Genomic DNA, 21,626 nt, shown 5'->3' with positions numbered 1-21,626 from the left:
AGGAAGAAGAGGAAGGGTCTGCCTGCAGAGGACAGTGATACAAAGCTGAGAGTGTGAGCGTCAGTCAGTGTGAAGGAAACAAACAGGAGAGGAGTCCAGACCAGCTCAGACCACCACCTGAACACCTCCCTTCCTGTATGAACAGGTTAACCTGGACTACACCTCAGTTTGTCCTCATTTTGACCTCTTCATTTTGACCTCCTCATTTTGACCTCCTCATTTTGACCTCCTCATTTTGACCTCCTCATTTTGATCTCCTCATTTCCAGTTTGTCACACCTCATCGTCTCACCCCTCCAGGCTGAACGCCTCCATGTTTGTCCTCCTGACCTTCAAACTATAAACCATCTCTCTCTGGACTCTCCTCCTCTCTCAGGTCAGCTGCTCCTCTCCCTCCCTCCTCAGCTCCACTCTGCACCAGCCTGGTTTTAATAAAGTCCCAGTTCCTCCTGAGCAGCACCTCCCAAACCACGTTACCCACATCCACTCCACTCACACCCAAAGCTCCTGAAGGTCCTCCTCTCCTCCACCTCTTCAGGTTTTCACACAGATAAATAAAAAACCTGACACCACAATAAGACTCTAAAGCCCTCGGTCTGACCCTGCCTGTGTGCTGCTGTCTGTGTGCTGCTGTCTGTGTGCTGCTGTCTGTGTGCTGCTGTCTGTGTGCTGCTGTCTGTGTGCTGCTGTCTGTGTGCTGCTGCGTGTGTGCTGCTGTCTGTGTGCTGCTGTCTGTGTGCTGCTGTCTGTGTGCTGCTGCATGTGTGCTGCTGCGTGTGCTGATGCCTGTGTGCTGCTGCGTGTGTGCTGCTGTGTGTATGCCGCTGTCTGTATGCTGTTTTCTCTGTGCTGCGTGTGTGCTGCTGCCTGTGTGCTGCTGCCAGTGTTCTGCTCTCTCTGTGCTGCTGTGTGTGCAGCTGTGTGTGCTGCTACTCTCTCTGTGCTGTGTGTGTGCTGCTGCGTGTGCTGCTGCCTGTGTGCTGCTGCGTGTGTGCCGCTCTCTCTGCGCTGCTGCGTGTGTGCTGCTACTGCTGCGTGTGTGCTGCTGCTGCGTGTGCTGCTCTCTCTGTGCTGCGTGTGTGCTGCTGCTGCGTGTGTGCTGCTCTCTCTGTGCTGCTGCTGCGTGTGTGCTGCTGTCTGTGTGCTGCTGTCTGTGTGCTGCTGTCTGTGTGCTGCTGTCTGTGTGCTGCTCTCTCTGTGCTGCTGCTGCGTGTGTGCTGCTCCCTGTGTGCTGCTCTCTCTGTGCTGCGTGTGTGCTGCTGCTGCGTGTGTGCTGCTCTCTCTGTGCTGCGTGTGTGCTGCTCTCTCTGTGCCGCGTGTGTGCTGCTCTCTCTGTGCTGCGTGTGTGCTGCTCTCTCTGTGCTGCTGCGTGTGTGCTGCTGCTGCGTGTGTGCTGCTGCTGCGTGTGTGCTGCCTGGCGTTGATGAAGTGTAATCCCCTCTCAGGGAGCTGCAGAGCTATTTTTAGCGTATCTCTCAGCGCGGGGTGAGGCCTCCTTCGCTCGTCTTGTGAGCTGCTGAGTCTTCCCTGCATTTCCCCTCCGAGCACAGAAAGGAGAGCCCTGCTGCACAGCGTGCTGCACGGCGTGCTCCACGGCGTGCACGCTGCATACCAACGAGGCACGGCTGCAGCATGAGAACGATCTGATAACGTCAGTAAGAGCTGAGCCGTGGAGAGGCTTTCTTATCAACACGAGCTCAACACGCTCTGAAGTTTGGGAGCATGTTCCTGTTCTGATTTTCCTGCAGCGCTGATCAGCTGCAGGTTTCTTTCCACGTCTGTTTGTGTCAAACCTCATCTGAGTCTTTGAGCGTTTCTTAATATTTCACTCATCTTGTCCTGGATACCGTCTTGATTTGTTCTGGTTTCCTCGCCCGCTGGGAGCCGCCATCATCCCCACGACGCCTCCTGCTCCACTTCCCATTGGCTAATGCTCCACTTAGCTCCCCAAACACCTTTCAGAGCTTTCGTCTTTAACCTTGAGCCGGAGCAGCACACACTCCTCAAAACGTCTTTCACTCTCACACACACACACACACACACACACACACTGAGGACCGAACAAAGCCACACAAAGCAATGAGGAAGAAGAGCTGAGGCAGACACTGAGGATCAATGAGCTGGAGGCGGAGGGACAGAGACGAGGACATGGACGGCATCTCAGAGGAACAGTCAGAGGAGTTAACCCCGAGTGTCGCCTCTGATGAGCAAAGTCCTTCAGGGAACACGACTGGGACCAGCTTTTCACTTCCTGTCCTGCTGTCACTTTCACAACAGCTCCTCTGGGTCTGATCCCAAACAGCACAGAGTTTACAGGAGACAAAAAGATCCTGGACAGGACTTTGGCTCGATGCCGACACAAACAACAGCTGATAATCTGTCCTGAGATGAGACGAGTCAGAGCCAAGTGTCGGGTCAGTGTGCCCTCTGCCTGGACGACTGGACGGACGAGAGGGACGAGAGGGACGAGAGGGACGAGAGGGATGACAGGGGACGAGGACAGAGAGAGGAGGAGGAGGAGGAGGAGGACGGGGCTGTACTCACTGGTCAGCGCCTTCTCGTAGCTCTTCCCCATGGCGATGAAGTTCCTCAGACACGGGTTGAACTGCTCCATGATGGACTGAAAGAGAGAGAGATCAGTGTTCAGAGAGGCAGGAACGATGCAAACACTCCAGAGCCGCGCTGACCGAGTGCCACTTTTTACTGGGGCATCACGGCAGAGTCAGCTGAGCCAACCAGGAGGAGGACAGGAGGAGGACAGGAGGAGGACCAGAGCATTCATCTCAAGCTCACAGCTCAGACCAGAGGAGAGGAGGAGAGGAGGAGAGGAGACAGAAAAAAGAGGGAGGACTAGTCACCCAGGGGTGTGTGTGTGCTCCCTCTCACCTCCCTCACTCCCTCCTTTAAAACCAAACCTCCTCTCAGCGGCTCGCTCCATGAACCCAGCAGCAGACCTGTCCCTCCAAACACTCAGCAAACTCTGACACGCTGCTCCTGCTAATTGCTTTTTTAAAGGGTCAGTCTGTGCAAATTCACCTTTAGAGCCACTGTGTCATCAAACCTCAGGAACAAAGAGAAGAAAGAAGCTAACAGTGAGAGCTAAAACCACAGGATGCACTTTAATAACCTCTCAGGGACTTCCTGTCTGCATGTTAGTAAGGATTTATGGAGTCAAGCTTCTGATACAGGAGGAGAAATGTGACTGTTACTGTAACAAGTTTAGTGACGACAGGAAGATGAATGTAAAAAATAATCTATGACAGACACCTTTAATGGACTTTCCTAAAAAATAAAATATCAACTTTTAGAGGAATAATTCTGCTCAATCGTCAGGGTTAGGGTTAGGGTTAGGGTTACTGGGCCTTTTTACATGTGTGTCAGTGTCTGTGTCTGCCTCAACCCCCTCCTCTGCCTGGATGTTGGAGTTTTGGTTGTTTCTGAATGTTTCTTGGTGTGGTTACCTCAGCCAATCATAGCGTGCCCAGTTGATTAATGAGTGGAAGAAGCTAATCGCTATCACAGCAAACGTAGCATAGAGGAGGAAAAACACAACCACAGGGAAACAAACATTAGCTTTTTCCTATTAACGAAGATCGAAGCTTGGCTGGACTTTCACTCGCTTTCAGGAATTTGGAGAGCAACACGGGACGAAGAGCAGCATGAGTTAGCTTTCTGCTAACCAGGTATGTGTCAAATACCTGTGATTAGCTTGTGCTAACATGCTAAGTCTGGTGCACAGCTCTTGAGTCTCTACCACGATGAAGCGTGATGCTACAGGTGTTTTTTTGGATAGTGAGTGTGTTCACGTAGTAACGGTCAGAGGCTGTGGGTGTGGGCTGCCGCTGGCACTGAGCCTAAGAGGAGGAGCCCAGTTTGAGTGTTGTGTTTACTGACAAGTTACCCAAACTCCTGCAGACTGAAATCAGATATATCTGTTCTTGAAGGATCGGAAAGCATCAGATTTCGTTACGCAATCGGGTATGATCCATTTGTCTCATGTTTTCAGCACCGTCACGCTTTACGGCTGCTGTAAATCAAACCACGTTGCAAACATGTCCTCCAGGAGGCGCCAACAAAACTCACTTTGTTACAACAAACACGATTCATCATTCACACGGGAATCACCCACAGAGTACGGGTTAATCAGAGAAAAGGATCAGTATCAGTATAAAATAACTTCATCAGGACGTCTCTGCCTGAAGTGGGTGATGAACTGTTTCAGTGTTTAGCTTCATCTGATCATCTGAACCGTCTGGACCACAGTCCATCCAGATGATAGATCCACTGTTTCAGTGACTGGTGAAGGAGTTGCTAAGGAACAGACCCACATGTTTCTGAAGCTTTATCTGTGTCTAATTCTTCGTCTTTAGCAGCTGATGATGAGGAGTCTCTGAGCAGCGTGTGTCCACAGCAGCTGGCGGTAACGAGCTCAGGCCTCGTTAAGAAGTGGAGGAAAAGTCAAGAGAAAGCGTGTAATGACTTTTACTGTCTGTGTCTGCAGTGAGTCAGCCTCCCCCTCCATCAGGCTGCCCTTTCCCTCCTCCTGCACCTCGGCTTTAAACACACGCTCTCCCTTTGACTCCCCGAACAACTCTGAAAAGGCATGACTCCCCGACACGCAGCCAAGGACGGAGGAGCAGGGGAAGGTGAAGGAGGAGCAGAGACAGAGGAGAGAGATGGAGGAGGACAAAGGAAGGTTTATTCTCCTGTAGCATCAGTGATCAGCTGGCAGAGCTGCAGACAGATTTCCAAAGACGAAGATGTCTGACGGCGTGCGTCTGCGAGGAGCACAGAGCCAAGATGGAGGCAGCTGTTGGAGCTCATTAGCCGAGCTTTCACTTTCTGCTCCCTCCTCTGACGAGCCGCTCCGAGGAAGAGGGATGTTTGGGTGAAACACTTTATTATTTCCCCGAGGAGGAACGTCAGAGGGAGGACAACAGACGGAGCAGAAGGCAGAGTCCAGGGTACACTTCAGGCTGACACACACATCTTTCTGAGGCCGCTCGCTACCACAGGCGCCTGCTAATGTCCGCCGGCTGACGCACAACAGTCACCTTGGCGCCCAAACTTCATCATCACTTCAGAAAAAGGAGGAGAAGTAGGGCAGGACAACGCAGGGGGCAAGACAAATAGGCCGAGAGCCCGGCAGAGGAAATAAACACGGCAGCTTCAGGGTGTTCAGACCAGGTGAGAAACACAGCTTGGTTTGAGGAGGAGGAGGAGGAGGAGGAGGAGGAGGAGCTCATGTTAAATACATCAGAAGGATCCTGATCCTCTGGTTTCAGGATGGAGACGTGTTCCTGATCTAAAGCACCCTGCTGGGAAACTTTCTGCTCACAAACTCTGATGAAACAGAGAGGTTGGTGGAGTTTCTCTGCTCCGTTCTGGGGACAAACAAACCTATTTTTACTCCCCTCGCCTGGCGCTGCGTCTCTGGGTACGTCTGCTGTTACATAAGGCGTCGGCTGCTCAACAAACTCAGGAGAAGAGCTCCACGGTGATCGGGGCTGGGACTGAGCTCGGCACGAAGAGAGAAAGACAACGAGAGGAACAAACAGAGAGCATGGAGAGCTGGGAATGTGCACGTTCATGTGTTTCATGACTTATTCAGCCATGAGAGGCGTTACGTAACCGCTGCGATACGGGCTCATCCACATGCTTCTCATTCCCTGGCTCACACAGAAGTGGTTGTTGAGAAGTGGTTGTTGAAATAGTTCAGACGACAGAAACAAGAGAGCGGTGTCACTTCAGAGGAGACGAGAGGCTCTGCTTCGATTTCTGCTCCACAGTAAACTTTTGACCTGGATCAGACGAACTTCACGTTTGGAAACATCCGGACTCTGTCAACTCAGAGTTTCTCCTCACTTTACACATGTAGCAAAATGTTGTTCACTGATAAGTTTACTTCTTCTAGAGAGTTGAAATGAGGAGAACACAGGGCACTGACATGGAGCAGATCAGCTCAGTTTGGGCTCAGTAAAGACTGAAACAGGGGCCCTGGTCCAGTCCAAAGTCCACCCTCACAGGGTGGGGGTGAGTCTGTCCACAGGTGGAGCCTGACGATCTGAAAACAACCTCGAGCTCTGAAGACAGTGGAGGAGGTGGATTTTAGGAAAACACAGCGTCCCACCAGACTGGACCGTCACTGAATCTGTGGTCACAGTGGAGTCCGTCACTTCCTGTGGACTGTAGGGGTCCACAAGGAGCTGATCATCACCTCCTCAGGTCTCTGTCTGACCCGGGTCTGGTCCTGTCCGAGGTTTCTGCCTGTTAAAGGGAAGCTGTTCCTCTCCTCTCGGGTTGAGATCAGATCAGACTTCTTACCTCGTCTTGATTCAGGGTTTCTGCTCATAACATGTTTTTAACCTTCATGTTTCCTGAGATAATGTTTCTTATAATTTGGTGCTTTATCAATAAATACTGATTGATTGATTGATTGATTGATTGATTGATTGATTGATTGATTGATTGATGTACTTTCTAAAGATCATGATGGTGGACTTCTACACCTCACAGAGTCCATCCTCTCCTCCTCTGTCAGTGTGGTACCCTGCAGCGCTTTGACCCACCCTCTCTCTGAGACCTGGACGCCTCAGGGACCCTGAGCCCTGCAGGTCAGACTGACTGACTCCTCCCACCCCTCACATGGTCTGTTTGAGACTCTCCTCATTGGTCAGAGGCTGCGTCCATCAGGACCAGAAGTTTCTCCCCCTGTGCCGTCAGCCTGATGAGCTCGGACTCAGGTTGATGGATGTTGGAGGAAACGTTTATTTCCTCAGGTTAAAACACGTGAATAGTTTGAAGCTGCTGGTTAAACTTTGGTCAAGGATCAGAAAAAACGTCAGAGTTTAAAATAAAATTATAAGATTTATTTTTTCCAATCAGGGAGGGAGAGTCATGAGTTTTTGTTGATAAAACTTTGGCCTGTTTAGTTTCCCTCTGACACAGACGGAGCAGAAGTTCCTCTTCCTCTTCCTCTTCCTCTTCCTCTTCCTCTTCCTCTTCCTCTTCCTCTTCCTCATCATGAGTCTGCTCTTAAAGTGTCAGCCCCTGTTCTTCACACTCACAGATCACGTTACAGCCATGAAAAGCCTCGTCTAATCGACCCTGAAATGCCACTGCCCCCGTCCATCACCATCAGCGCCACGCCGCACACGGACACGCTGAGCCAATCCCTGAGCCCGGCCCTCGCCGCAGCGCGCTCCTGCGGTTTAGGGATGATTTAATGAGATTATAAACTCTGCTTTAATCCACGCTCAATCAGCTGAGCTGGCTCCTTGAGCAACAGGGGCTGAGGCTGATTAGCATTCCTCTGAATGAAAGACCGTATTTCAGGGCGTTTGTGGAAATGAGCGGGATTACCGAGCAAACGCCGCTTTGTCTCACTCGGCCTGCGCGCCCTGGTCATGTGCTGTAAATCACTCACTAATCACCTCCAAAATAAAAGCTCCAAACTTCACCACAATGGCCGGATTGTGCCGTCACGTTGCAGGTTTTTGGGGATGATCTGCGCGTTGAGCTTCATCTCTGGAGGAAACAGCTGAGGAGGGAAACAACGAGACACAGAGACGCAGAGATAAAGAAGTTTGTGTTCAGCTCTGTTTGACCAGTCATCCAGATCCAAACAGAGATGAAGCAGCTTCCTGTTTACTGATCCTCACACTGATGATGATGATGATGATAGGCTGTTTATTCCACGCTCTTTTGCAGCTCTGGTGTCACTGAGGCGGCGTTTTCTGAGCGCCGTGACTCCCTGACAGCAGCCGCTGAAATGCCACCATAATTACTTTACACTTTCTAATGAAGCGTGCGGCGTGTCTGAGGCCGCGGCGTGTCTGAGGCCGCGGCGTGTCTGAGGCCGCGGCGTGTCTGAGGCCGCGGCGAGGGCAGGAACATTACACACATAATGTGATGAAGTGAGACCTGAGGGTGAGACTTTAAGTTCACGATGAAGGATCTGATGTCGTCGAATCAGGAGGTGTGAAACACGCCGCTGTAACCAGCAGGTGGATATTCTCATATTTACATAACGTGTCTGATTATACAGCGCTGACACGGTGACTCAGTGAGGGGATTGATTCATTTATCAGAAGACAAATAACAGATAAATCATTCATCAGGATGAAATCAGGACAGATAATCTGCAGGCGGATGAAATCTGAGGATTGGCTGTTTCTCCAGGTTTCATCATCACGTTTCAGGCTGTTCGCTGAGGAGAGAAACAAAAACTCAAATGTTTTTACGAGCGTTTTCTCTGATTTGACTTTTAAAGTTGATCAGATCAACAAGAAGTTATTAGTCTGAATCAGTCCAGGATTTTAACCTGTTGGCTGAAAAAGACGCTTCCTGGTTTGATCGTTTCGTTAGCCTGTGTGTGTTAGCCTCTTTTTGTATAGCCTAGCTCTTCAGTCAGCTAGGAGTAAAGACTGGTAGCATGACGTACTGACAGGACGCCTGAGGAGCTGCCACGGGTCGACTCGTTTTCACAGATTTACAAACATGTTTCTGACAGTGACGTGTCAGAGGAACCACGGAGAGGAGACACAGGGACAAGCTCAAAGTTTCAGAAATATCTCTGCAGGATGCACCACGAGAAGTCACACACACACACACACACACACCCACACACAGTGCACCGTGCTCCAGCTCAGACCGACATGTCCCGAGCAGGCAGGCGCCTGAAATATTCATCTCCAGGAGCAGAAAAGACTCGTCTTGTGGCTGGAGGAGTTTCCAGCAGGTTGGTGAGGCAGGTGTTCAGCGTGGGAAATAAAACCCTGTCTGTGTCAGTGAACACTCGGCGAGGACTGGCTGCCATGTCAGCTGCTCCAGGACGAAGGTTTCAGCCTGAGATCGTTTCTGAGGAGTGTGAGAAGTTGTGTGTGTGTGTGTCTGGGAAACTTTGGCGTGAAGAAGAGGAGAAGAAGAGCAGAAGAAGAGCAGAGGAAGAGCAGAGGAAGAGCAGAAGAAGAGCAGAGGAAGAGCAGAGGAAGAGGAGAAGAAGAGGAGAAGAAGAGCAGAGGAAGAGGAGAAGAAGAGGAGAAGAAGAGCAGAGGAAGAGCAGAGGAAGAGCAGAGGAAGAGGAGAAGAAGAGCAGAGGAAGAGCAGAGGAAGAGCAGAGGAAGAGCAGAGGAAGAGCAGAGGACGAGCAGAAGAAGAGCAGAGGAAGAGCAGAGGAAGAGCAGAGGAAGAGCAGAGGAAGAGCAGAAGAAGAGGAGAAGAAGAGCAGAGGAAGAGCAGAGGAAGAGCAGAGGAAGAGGAGAAGAAGAGCAGAGGAAGAGCAGAGGAAGAGCAGAGGAAGAGCAGAGGAAGAGCAGAAGAAGAGCAGAGGAAGAGCAGAGGAAGAGCAGAGGAAGAGCAGAGGAAGAGCAGAGGAAGAGGAGAAGAAGAGCAGAGGAAGAGGAGAAGAAGAGCGGAGGAAGATCTTTTTCATAAAAGATCGAAGCATTTCACTGTCAGTGACCTCAAGGATTGTTAGAGGACAGACTGAACGAAGCAGCAGCTGCCCTACGCACCTGGGTCAACACCTGGGTTAACACCTGGGTTAACAACTGGGTTAACACCTGGGTCAACACCTGGGTCAACACCTGGGTTAACAACTGGGTTAACAGCTCCATCAGAGTGACGTCATCACTTCCTGTGACCCATGAGTGATGGGAGACGGAGCCAGAGGTTATTAAAGCCATGGATGACGAGCTGAGGTTTGATGCTGATAAATAAACACTAGTGCTGCACGATTTGGGGAAAAGGTGCAATTTGTGATTAGGTGGACAATATTGCGATTGTGCTTGCGATTTAATAAAAAAAGTTGTGTCATGATGAGTCTACAGACTTGCTTGGTTACCATGGAGAAAAATCTGAATTGCATGTGCTGACATTGCCATTGCCATTGCGATAATCGTGCAGCTCTAATACACACACTGAAAAACTGAGTCCAGATCCTCCACAGAGTCTAACACAGGTGGGAAAAACAACCTGACAGCACAGAGTTCAGTAAGGCTTACCAAGAGTTTGGTAAAAAAGGTGAAGATGGTGTTACCACCTCAAACTGGAGTTTACAGACTTGTTTTTATCTCTGGTTTGGGAGATTTCAGAGCTACGAAGTAAAAACAGAGAAATGTTTGTAGAGTTAAATCTCCAGACACTTAAAAAGTTGAATTAGCATCAGAAACTGTCCAGAAATGTTTAAGCCAGAGCTGCAGCAGCGCTGACGTGGGCTCACTGGAGCAGATCTGCCTCCTACTCAGGTGAGTTCACCCAGAGCGAGCGCCGAACAAAGAGGAGAAAACAGCAGCGTGAAGAACAACCTGACCTCGCTGGATCTGCCAAGACGCTGTGGAGAGGGCTGTCTGAGCAGACCTATGAGACTGAGAGTGTGTGTGTGTGTGTGTGTGTGTGGGGTGAGTCAGCGCCTACACAAACAGCAGCAGCTTCGTATCATGTTGGGGCGTAAATTACTGTAAAGCCGAGCCAGCCATGTGGCACCATTAGAGCCCGCTGCGCCGTGCTGCGCTGCTCGCTGCCAAGCAGATTAACCGGCATGAAGGGGCCTGGCAGCCCCGGCACACAGCAGGAGGCGCAGGGACGGACAGAGACCCAGAAATAAAAATAACAGAGAGAGATCGTCCTGGAGGAACAGAGCAGACAGATTCCTCTGAGAGCTGGTCCCTGAAAACTCACACCTCTCTCCAGGAGTCTCAGGAAGCAGCTTGGGCGGCCAATCAGATTCTTCCTCACATTTATAATCAAACATGGCAAACCCTGCACAGAAAACAAGGATCTGCAAAGAGAGGAGGTACCACTCTGTCCACAGGGGGCGCCAAAAGTAATGCAAACTAAAACCTCCTTAAAAAACGAAAGTGAGCATTTATGCTGCCACACGCCTAAGCTCAGTCACATGACGATAAATCAGGTCACTTCCTCTGCTTCACAGCAAGAATTCAACACGTGAAGAGACACAGCGTGACGATCAGTCACACAGAGTCTCACAGGAAGCTACCACTAAAAAACAGAAGAAGAAGAAGAAGAAGAAGAAGAAGAAGAAGAGGAGGAGGAAGGATGAGCTCCTCCCTCAAACACATCAGAGTCAGAGTCTATGACCATAAGTTCAGCTCAGCCCTCTGCTGTTTATACATGAGTGTGTGTGAAGGATACACACTTAAACACACACACACACACACACACACACACACCAAAGGTCACCTGCTGGAGGTGGTAGCCTTGGAAACAGGCAGGGCCCATGCAGCGCTCAGGTGTGTTTGGCAACAACTCACAAGTCAAGGTGACTCCTCGTCATCAAGTTTAACTGTGTGTGTGTGTGTGTGTGTGTGTGTGTGTGTGTGTGTGTGTGTGTGTGTGTGTGTGTGTGTGTGTGTCATTTCTCAGCGTGTAGCGGTGTCAGCTGGTGTGTAAACACTCATCACTCTCACACGAGGAGCAATTTATCGTCACCACAAGATGTTTTCAGTCACAGCTCAGCTTCAACCAACAGTCCACCTTATTCTGAGCCTCACCTGTGTGTGTGTGTGTGTGTGTGTGCGTGTGTGTATGTGTGTGTGTGTGTATGTGTGTGTGTGTGTGTGTGTGTGTGTGTGTGTGTGTGTGTGTGTGTGTGTGTGTGTGTGTGTGTAAGTCACGTCTGTTTAGTCCTGTCTGTGTTTCTCTGACATGAACCCTGACAGGAGGAGAGACTGCACCAACGAAACCTGAGAAATCAAAGGTTTAAATGTTCAGTAATTTTTTACATCTGATTCACAGCGACCTGCACACAGCTCAGCACACACACACACACACACACACACACATCTCCTCCATTAACATGCTCAGTGTGCTCTGAACATTTTCTGCCTGTAAACTCAGCGTCTGTAGTTTTAGCTTCAACACATTCAGCTTCCTGTTTCTCTTCACGTAACGCAGACGCTTTGAACAGTCGTCTGGATGAAACCCTGAGGGTCTGATTAGTTCTTTTATCTCCAGAGCGACGTCTTAAGATCGTCAGATTCACCGTGTTTACACACTTTGATGCCAGCGTCTGAGCTGCTGCTCTGACTCTGGACTGAAACTGATCTGAGCGACAAATTAAACACATGGTTTAAGCCTGTGAGACACGGATCAGTAGATGGCTCAGTTACTGATCAGTTATCGAGCTTCCCTTGAGAAAAAAATGGATAAATCAGCATTTTTAAGGTGGTAAAATGGGAATTTATACATTCTTTAAGTTGGCATGTTGAAAAAACACAGTTAAGTACAGTTTCTCATAAAAAAGATTTAGGCTATTAGTTTGTTAATTTATAATTTGCTTTAATGCAAGCTGTGCAAAAACACCAGAACAGTCAGGACTGCAAAGAAAGAAGTTACATTCAGTGGGACAGGCAGGGAGAGCAGCAGCAAAGAGCCCCGAGGTGCAGAACCAAGACCATACATCCTGATTAGAATAAGACCAGCTAAACATGGTCTGACTTTATGTTTTGCTCTGATGGGTCTTAAAAAAGTTGGACGAAGAGTCTCAAAATGCAAAAAGAGAAATGGGAGAGAAACAAAAATCTGAGTTATCAGTCCGTCAGACCTGGACGCCAGTGGAAACAGGAAGAAGAGGCCATGAGCTCCTATCATCTGTTTCCTGTTGGGGTGTGATCAGCTGAGCTGTCAGCTGATCGACTGCTCTACGACCAGGTCGAGCTGGACTCTGTGACCTCAGAGCTCAGGTCGTCTCTACCTGTGGATCCCACTGATTTCTGGATCTTTCCTTCATTAATACTCTGACAGACTCTGCAGCCAGCAGCAAACAGACGCTCAGAGACGTTTCATCCAAACATCAGCGCTGGTTTGAAAGGTGAGCAGGGCGCTCTGCATGTGTGTGTGATCAGCTGATGTTTGCATCACGTCCGTTAGCGTTCAGCGTCTCTCCCTCATTACTCTGCTCACCAGAGAACGGACGTTATTTGCTCCTGCTCAGTCAGTGTGACCATCACCACGCTACAGCCGCGCTGCCTCAACGCCTGCAGGAAAAACACCCTCTATCTGTGTGCGTGTGTGTGTGTGTGTGTGTGTGTGTGTGTGTGTGTGTGTGTGTGTGAACTCAGCCAATTTCCCTTTCAGATGAGCTCTTATCAGCGAGCAGAGGCAGAGTCAGCTTCAGAGGAGGGAGGGGGCACTTCCGCCTCCATATATGGGCGTGCTGGAATCACCCCCACCTCACACACACACACACACACACACACACACACCCTGTGACACGGCACCCCATCTCCATTCAGCTCACGTCCAGCTCAGGAGCTGATGGGGAGGAGGAGGAGGAGGAAGAGGAGGAGGAGGAGGAGGGGAGTCTCCATCATCATCATCATCATCACCTCAGAGTGACGCATCTTATTCCCAACACACAACCCTGCTGTGTTTACATGCACCGACGTCAGAGACCATATGTTCTCACAAACACATATGTTGGTGAGCACACGCTTGCAGGCGTGTTAGCATAGCGTGTTCAAAGCATGTTGCTCAACTCTCAGGTAACGAGCAACGAGGTGTGAAATCCTCCAGACACACCTCACCATCCCTCTGCTCTCCTCCCTGACCGTACACTCAGGATTAAATGTCACTTCATGCAGAGCCAGGACACACACACACACACACACACACACACACACACACACACTCACACACACACACACACACACACACACACACACACACACACACACACTGCAGTGGATTTACAGTCAGGAGGAATCACAGAGGATGCACGCTCTGATCTCCTCGCTCCACTTTTATTTATTCTGCATCGTTCTCTCTGCTGCTCTGTGGAGATCCGTCCCAGTAACTTTCCTTTCATCCTCTGCCAGCCTCCTGCTCCTCCACCGCTCCTCCATCGCTCCTCCACAGCTCCTCCCAGGCTGCCCCCAGCTCCGGTTAGATAACTTACAGATGTGCTGGAGGCTGCTGACGCTCTGCAAACACTCTGCCGAAGATGCCAGCAGCGTGACAGCCGTGAAGGCCGAGGAGTAACAGAGCTGTTGGTGAAAAGCAGCGTCCGCCTGCAGCTACACACAGACGATGCTTTTTGCATCTTAATTTTTTAGGAACCAGGTGTGCTCGACTCACACATCGAGAGACACAGGGTGCACAGAGAGCTGAGACCACCTGGGGTCTGAAACTCGGCCTCTGACGTGTTGTAACGTGATGTTCCAACCAGCGATCCACAACAGTGATCTCTGTGAACTGAGCAGACGCTCGGGGCAGAAACACGCTGCACTCTCCTCTTCTTACGTAACACATTCATGCACCCCACGACACCAACGCTCAGCGTCACAGTGACGTGCACCAACCCCACTGCTACCCCAACATCAGTGACACGGCATGAAACTCCAACAGGAGCAGCCTGAGGAGGAGCAGTGCTCCTCAGGGACCGGAGCACAAAGCTGGGGATGTAGCTGTGACAGAGACAAAGGAGGTGAAAGCAGTGTGACTAATCAGAGAGGAGAAATCACTGGTTTGAAACAATCACAGAGGAGCAATCCTGCCTGACGAGAGCATTTGGATTTGTCACGCTTCCCCCGCTCCGGCTCAGAGGCTGGATGCTTGGTTTCCCCTCAAATGACCTCCAGGACGAGCAAAGACAAAAGGATCAGAGCGGCTCAATCTGCCCTGACAGAGCCGGGGTTTGCTCGTGACACCGTCCTTTCATGGTGAGGAGGGAGGAAGGAGGAGGAAGGAGGAAGGAGGAGGAAGGAGGAGGAAGGGAGGAAGGAGGAGGAAGGAGGAAAGGGGAACGTGTTCACCTCCATCCTGAGTCCGTCCCCTGCAGCAGAGCCTGATCCTCCCCACAGACTCTCTCACCTGCAGAGCTCTGCCCCAACAACAGCTGAGTGTTTTCAGGAGAACAACCAACAGCACATCTCCGAGGACGCAGCACGTGGCGATCAGCTGACACGGCGATCAGCTGACACAGTGATCAGCTGACACGGTCATGAAATCAGCAGAAACCGCTCGATTCTGTGGCTGATGTTTGGTGTTTTCTTCAGCAGGGTGAAGAAATGGAGGAGATGGAGGAAATATCTGAACAGATTGTGCTCAGGACTGTGGGGATAAAGTGTTCAGCAGCATTACTCACACCCCTCACACACACACACACACTCACACACACACTGTGAACAACAACCCCTCTCTTGAGGACGAGTAGCTTGGCTCCCTGAGCGCTGCCTCAGCCTGGTGTCAGGTTGGACTCCACAAACCACAATATTTACGGCGTTTCATGGCTCCAATCTCTGGAGGACGCTCCCTGATGACAGCAGTACAAATAAATAAAGCATCTCTCTGTGGTTTTGCTGAGACTGACACTGAACACCTTTCATTATGCTGCTGAGGCGCTAAATCCACTTCATGCAAATGAGTTTGATAATATGAGGATAAAAGGATTCAGGTGTGCAGAGATTCACAGCCAGCCTCCTCACAGAGGAGCAAACACACACCTGGCTGATGATGTCCTGAAAAGATGACTCTTATAAATGAAGGAGATTTCCTGCTGCACTTTACTACTCTACACATTACCCATAATCCTCAGGGTGAGCTGAGTTTTATATCCTAACTTCTGCCTCTGGTGAAATGTCCAGAAGACGTAGCCAGAGTCATGTTCATCACCGTGCAACCTGTGCACAACTGATGCAGGTTTTCTGCTTCTCACATCCAGAGGCTGAATCATTTGGTAAGACACGTCATGAGACCAGGACGGCGTTCCTCTAACACGGTCACATCAGTGTTTTCATTTCATGGTCCAGAGCTGCAGCTGAAGACGCTTTATTTCACTAACTGCACTTTTTCATCCTCATATCCCTGATCCGGCCCAGTTACCTGTTCGAAATGTAACATTTGTTAAAGAGACAGTGAGGAGGATCTGTTTTAATCAGACTGCAGCGCCACCTGTTGGCCTGGAGTCTCACACACACTGTGGTGAAGACGTGACTGTTTTGGAAACAAATGCAGATCAGATCTTTCTTTTAACTTTTCTTTGTTCAAGTCAACTTTTTCCCAGATCCAAGCTAACTCTTTTTAACCTGTGTTAGCCTTTAGCTCCTGTGTTAGCCTTTAGCTCCTGTGTTAGCCTTTAGCTTGTGCTCTATCTCTCTCCTGTTTCTCTTTCTTCTGCTCTTCTGTCCTTTTTCTGTCTGACCGTTAGGCTCCAGTGTCCACCATCACTAAAAAATTAATCACAGAAATCATAAAGAAATCGAAACTTCATCAGCTGGCGTGGTGTTGCCATAGAAACACTTAAAAACTCCTCACTGTGTCTTTAAGCTGAGGCATCAGATCCTCAACCTAGAACAGAGAAAGCTCTGATTGATGAATGTCTGACGTGTGATTTGCTGTTAGTGTCACAGACTAACGAGGACGAGTCAGGACGAGTCAGGAGGACAAACAGGATGTGTTTTTATAAAACTCTGATTCGTCTTGTTTTGTTTGGAGAGTACAGGGTTGTATTTATCCTCTGAATTAACCAAATACTTCCTGATCTTCTCCGGGGGTTTAATGAGCACGCTCCTCCCTGAGTGCACGTTTCTGAAGATAAAGTTTCACATTAAAGCTCAAAGAAGCAGGAAATCATTGGATCGTCCGTTTCTTCTTTAATCCACTCCTTCATCTCATCAAACACGGAGCAGCCTCGCCCCGACCAACAGCTCACTCAACAGACGCCGCCTGCGGCTCTGCTGGGATCACGGCGCTCGGCTGAAAACACTCCTGAACAAACATACAGATGGTGCTTATTCAGCAACCACAACAACCTGAGGAAACACAGTTTACCCACACTGTCAGCAGGCAGCGAACACATCACAGCCGGCGTCTGAAACTTCAACGAGTCCAGAGGGGGTTTACTCCACGCCCAGATACAGTGGGAGCCTGGGCTGTACAGCACGGCGCTGACAAACAGGCGAGGCGTGCACAGAGCATGGTCGTGAGACACTGCCCACACTCACGTACACTCGCACACACACTCACACACACACTCACACACACACTCACACACACTCACACACACGTATCAGCCGCTGTGAGTCATCCACCAACCACATGATGCAGCTCCTGTGAGGCGCAGAGCAGCGGGTTGCAGCTCCGTCCTCTGCTGCTGACGGCACTCAGTGTGCTGTGGCAGCTCAGAAACAAAGACAGACACAGCAGGAGGGCTGCTGGGAAACTGGACCACAGGGAGGTCGTTCAGGGTTCATGTGGAGACCAAAAACTGGGATCATTACAGAGGACCCTTCTTCTGCGGCCTGTAAACACCTCACAGCTGCTGCCCTCAGAGCGCCCTGGACCTGGGACTCCTTCAGACCCTGGATCTCTGCAGACTGTGGCCAGACTTCAGACCAGATCCAAATACTGAGTCCACCTCTGTGTGGTCTGAGGAGCAGGTCCTGATCAGACGTGGACTTCATGGAGGATCAGGATCCAGCTGTTCACTCAGACTGTGTTTGACATTTCACTGTGACGCAGTGATTCATGCTCCTGCTCCTGATCCTCACTTCTCATCCTCTGATCACTGACATTTACCTCCTCCACCTCCTCCACCTCCTCCGCCTCCTCCACCTCCTCCACCTCCTCTGCTCCTCACAGGAGGAACAGATCTGAGTGTTACATAACGGCAGCTGGCACCTCTGGGTCTCTTCATCCTCCAATCCTTTAATGAATTAATAAAGACCTGTTACTTCCTTTAAACACACACACACACACACACACACACACACACACACACACACACACACACACACACACACACACACACACACACACACACACACACACACACACACACACACACACACACACACACACACACACACTCTCCTCGACTCTAAAACCACTGCAGCAGTGATGGCCACGCCAGCAGCCAGCAGAGGGTCAAACTGGCAGTGGCACTCTCCTCCTCCTCTTCCTCTCCTCCTGCTCTGCTCCTCTCCTCCTCCTGCTCTGCTCTACTCCTGCTCTGCTCCTGCTCTCCTCCTCTCCTCCTCCTGCTGACTCTGTGATGATGCTGCGTGCTGATGACAGGAAGAAACCTGCTGCTGCAGCTCTGCGCGGTGGCGTTTTCCTCCTCGACCCTCCAGCAGGGAGCTCTGTGCTCCTCTCAGGTGTAATTACCCTCCTCCTCGTCTCATTGGCTGATCTGTTTCTGTCGTTAAAGGTGATCGTTTAGTTTATTAGTCGTCTGAAAATAGAGAGCAGGCTCCTCTAAAATCCTCTGAAAGCAGAGCTAGCATCTGCAATTACAGCTTTGCCCTGTTACACAACACAGCTCCAGCTCCCATTCACAATAATGCAGATTCTCCTCCTCCTCCTCCTCCTCCTCCTCCTCCTCCTCCTCACTCTCTTCTCCCTATTGTTCTCTCCAGCTCCAGCTTTTAACAGCCTACAGAAAACCTCCACAGGTCACCTGCTCCTCACTGCTCCCTCACCAGGAGCCGGCGTTCCTGAGTGTCTCCACGGTCTGCCACAGCCTCCTCACTCAGCCTGAAGTCCCATCAGCTCACACAGCTCACACAGCGTACCGCTCCTACAGGAGCCATCACCTCCTCCTGACCCCTCCTCTAAAACCCCTCACTGAGTGAGCCCAGCACGGCTCTGCAGAGGACGCCCAGCAGTTTCCTCTCGGAAAGAAAACCTTCGTCCTTTGCTCTCCTCGCCCTCGCCTCGAGAGCTGCTCAGAGTACAGAAACTAAAGAGTCACCACCTCCTCCACCACCTCCTCCACCACCTCCTCCACCCAGCTGCTGAAGAGGAGCTTTGTGGTAGAAACAACAAAGACAGACCTGAGCGCTCGTCACCTTCACCTCTCAGGTTTCATCAGAGCAGGGTGCTTCGAGCTTTCTGAGCAACAAATCTCAGTTTATTTTCTTCAAACGTTGGATGAAAAGCGTCACAGCAGAGCCGTCAGAGGAGCCACACCACCAACATCAACATTTATATTAACATTTACACACATCTGGAGGAATAACTGAGGTATAGCTGAACATGCTCCTTTAAATACCAATAACCAGCTTCAATCTGCTCATTTACAGACTCCTCTCTGAGCGAGGACACCTGAAGTGATCTGCCTGAGCTCTGAGGAAGTGATCAGGAACACCTGGCTCCACAGATTGATCAGGTTCATTAGTCAAAGACTAATTAATCACTAAAAACAGCCCTGACTGACTGACCCTGTCACCTCTCTGTGTGTTATTTATTATTCCTGTTTGACTTTTCTGGAAACATGTGAGAGGTGATCTTCTGACAAACTGTGGAATCACAGCTGATAATTTATCGCTTTAATCATCAATCAGTTAAAAAGAAAATCAATAGTTAATCATTGATTTCTAATTCAGATGATCTGAGTCAATCCGCATCATTTACAGGAAAACAGGAAGAAATCTGTTCCTGTTTGACCCCAGATTTATTCTTTTAGAAACCGTCTTAAAAACACAGGGTTCTCCTGGAGAACCTTTAAGGTCAACCCAGAGTCCTCGGTGGTCCAGGTCCTCGGACCAGCTCTCTTTAGACCAGCCGTCCTTAGACCAGCTCTCCTTAGACCAGCTCTTCTTAGACCAGCTCTCCTTAGACCAGCTCTCCTCAGACCAGCTGTCCTCAGACCAGCCGTCCTCAGACCAGCTCTCCTTAGACCAGCCGTCCTCAGACCCCGTCCTCAGACCAGCTCTCTTTAGACCAGCCGTCCTCAGACCAGCTCTCCTAAGAGCAGCTCTCCTCAGACCAGCTCTCCTTAGACCAGCCGTCCTCAGACCCCGTCCTTAGACCAGCCGTCCTCAGACCAGCCGTCCTCAGACCAGCTCTCCTTAGACCAGCCGTCCTCAGACCAGCTCTCCTTAGACCAGCCGTCCTCAGACCCCGTCCTTAGACCAGCCGTCCTCAGACCAGCCGTCCTCAGACCAGCCGTCCTTAGACCAGCCGTCCTCAGACCCCGTCCTCAGACCCCGTCCTCAGACCAGCCGTCCTTAGACCAGCCGTCCTCAGACCCCGTCCTCAGACCAGCCGTCCCCGGAGCAGCAGGTGTCCCCCCTCGTCCTGAACCCCCCACCCTCCGTCTCTTACCTTGTAGACATTCTCCGTGATACGGTGCACCTCGTCGGTCCGGGACATCCTTGTAGGAGCTTCAGTCATAAGTACCATAGACCGGGACTTCCTTGGGTCAGGTGAAAGGCTTCTCCGGGCTGTGGAGGGGGAGCAGCTCCGCTGTTGGCCGGGACTCGAGGCTCTGGTGTCGGTGACTGAGAGAGACGAGCTCGTCTGGCCGTGGGATCCCTGCTTTTATAGGAAAGTCCTCCGCTGCACCCACACCGGCTCCCCACGCAGCCTCTCAGTGGCTCGGCGCGTCTCGTTGGAGCGCAGAGGCGGACTCTCTTCAGGAGGGGCGGTGCTGCGTTCAGGGAGGCTGGGAAATCTGGAAACATGGAGCCTGAATTTACCTTTAGGGTCCTCACGAAATACCTTTTTTTACACAATACAGTGAAGAAAATAAACATACTGATAATTTAGATTAAAGTACAATAACAAGGTATACTTTTAACAGATGAGTAAGGAAGTGGGGATAAAAAGTACGGAAGCCTTCAGAGGACATGCTTCCATACATCAGCTTTTCTGCTAAAATGATGAGGTTTATTTTTCCTCAGATATCACAGCTTATACTCCTCAGAGTTTTTAAACTCTGTACATGCTGGTTGACCCGACCACACTGACCAGAGTTTGGTTTTCTGGATCTCCATAAAATAATCCCAAATGAGTTTGTCACTATCTAGGAATAGCCAGCTCCATAAACCCGTTAACACAGAGATTGGCCTGATTATGTAATGTTTCCAATGCAAGAATTTATCTTTATCAGAAGTGGATCGTGGCTCTGAGTTTTCAAAAACATTGTGAGAAACACCAAGAGGCAAGAATGATGTAAAATGATTTACTGCTGAGGGTCAGATCAGCCTCAGACTCACTGAAGAGGTCATAAAAAACTAGAAAAGTAGACTACAAACACTACAAATGTTAGGTCTACAATTTTGAGGTAGATTTATTTCAGCAGAAAACATGAACTTCTGTTTTTCATACCTTTGGATGTGTTTTGGCACATTGGATCTAGCAGCTAAAGCTTAGTTAAATATTATTACCATTATTATCATTATTATTATTGTTATTATTATTATTATTATTATTATTATTATTATTATTATTATTATTATTATCATTATTATTATTATTATTATTATTATTATTATTATTATTATTATCATTATTATTATTATTATTATTATTATTATTATTATTATTTTATTATTATCATTATTATTATTATTATTAATTTTATCATTATTTGTATTATTATTATTATTTTTATTTATTTATTTATGTTATTATTATTATTATTGTTGTGGAAAAACAGGAGGATGCCGAGTTTTCCTGTTTTTGTAGAGTCCCTGAAGGCAGCACGGCATTTGAAGGAGCCACGCCCCCTCCTGTGTGTCACACGCTGCCCACGCCGCTTCCTCTGCTACAACCATTCAGAAGACCTGAGCAAGCAGCTCTCAGACTGGATCAGCCTCCATCCACTCATTCATCCACTCATTCATTCATTCATTCATTCATTCATCCACTCATTCATTCATT

General features: G+C 49.6%; 1 protein-coding gene across 4 annotated transcripts in view; it reads right to left on the bottom strand.

Moving 5' to 3' along the window:
- Nucleotides 1–20,354, bottom strand: part of LOC141784837 (BAR/IMD domain-containing adapter protein 2-like) — a 68,718-nt gene extending 48,364 nt beyond the window's left edge. For 3 of the 4 annotated variants that reach the window (XM_074662746.1, XM_074662747.1, XM_074662748.1), the window contains exons 1-2: nt 20,067–20,354; nt 2,544–2,619 (exon numbers count right to left, since the gene is read on the bottom strand). In XM_074662746.1, the coding sequence (XP_074518847.1) occupies nt 2,544–2,619; nt 20,067–20,144 (154 nt within the window). In that variant the 5' untranslated portion in view covers nt 20,145–20,354. Of the gene's footprint in view, nt 1–2,543; nt 2,620–14,773; nt 14,795–20,066 lie in introns of those variants that run through there. The other variant, XM_074662749.1, reaches the window with a different exon arrangement.
- Nucleotides 20,355–21,626: the final 1,272 nt, after the last annotated feature.

The sequence above is a fragment of the Halichoeres trimaculatus genome, unplaced genomic scaffold (genome assembly GCF_033239565.1).
Source record: "Halichoeres trimaculatus isolate MK-OKI-2021-1 unplaced genomic scaffold, fHalTri1.1 fHalTri1_scaffold_23, whole genome shotgun sequence".
Classification (NCBI taxonomy): domain Eukaryota; kingdom Metazoa; phylum Chordata; class Actinopteri; order Labriformes; family Labridae; genus Halichoeres; species Halichoeres trimaculatus.
Note: the sequence above shows the minus strand (reverse complement) of the source record. Positions and strands in the feature narration are given on the sequence as shown.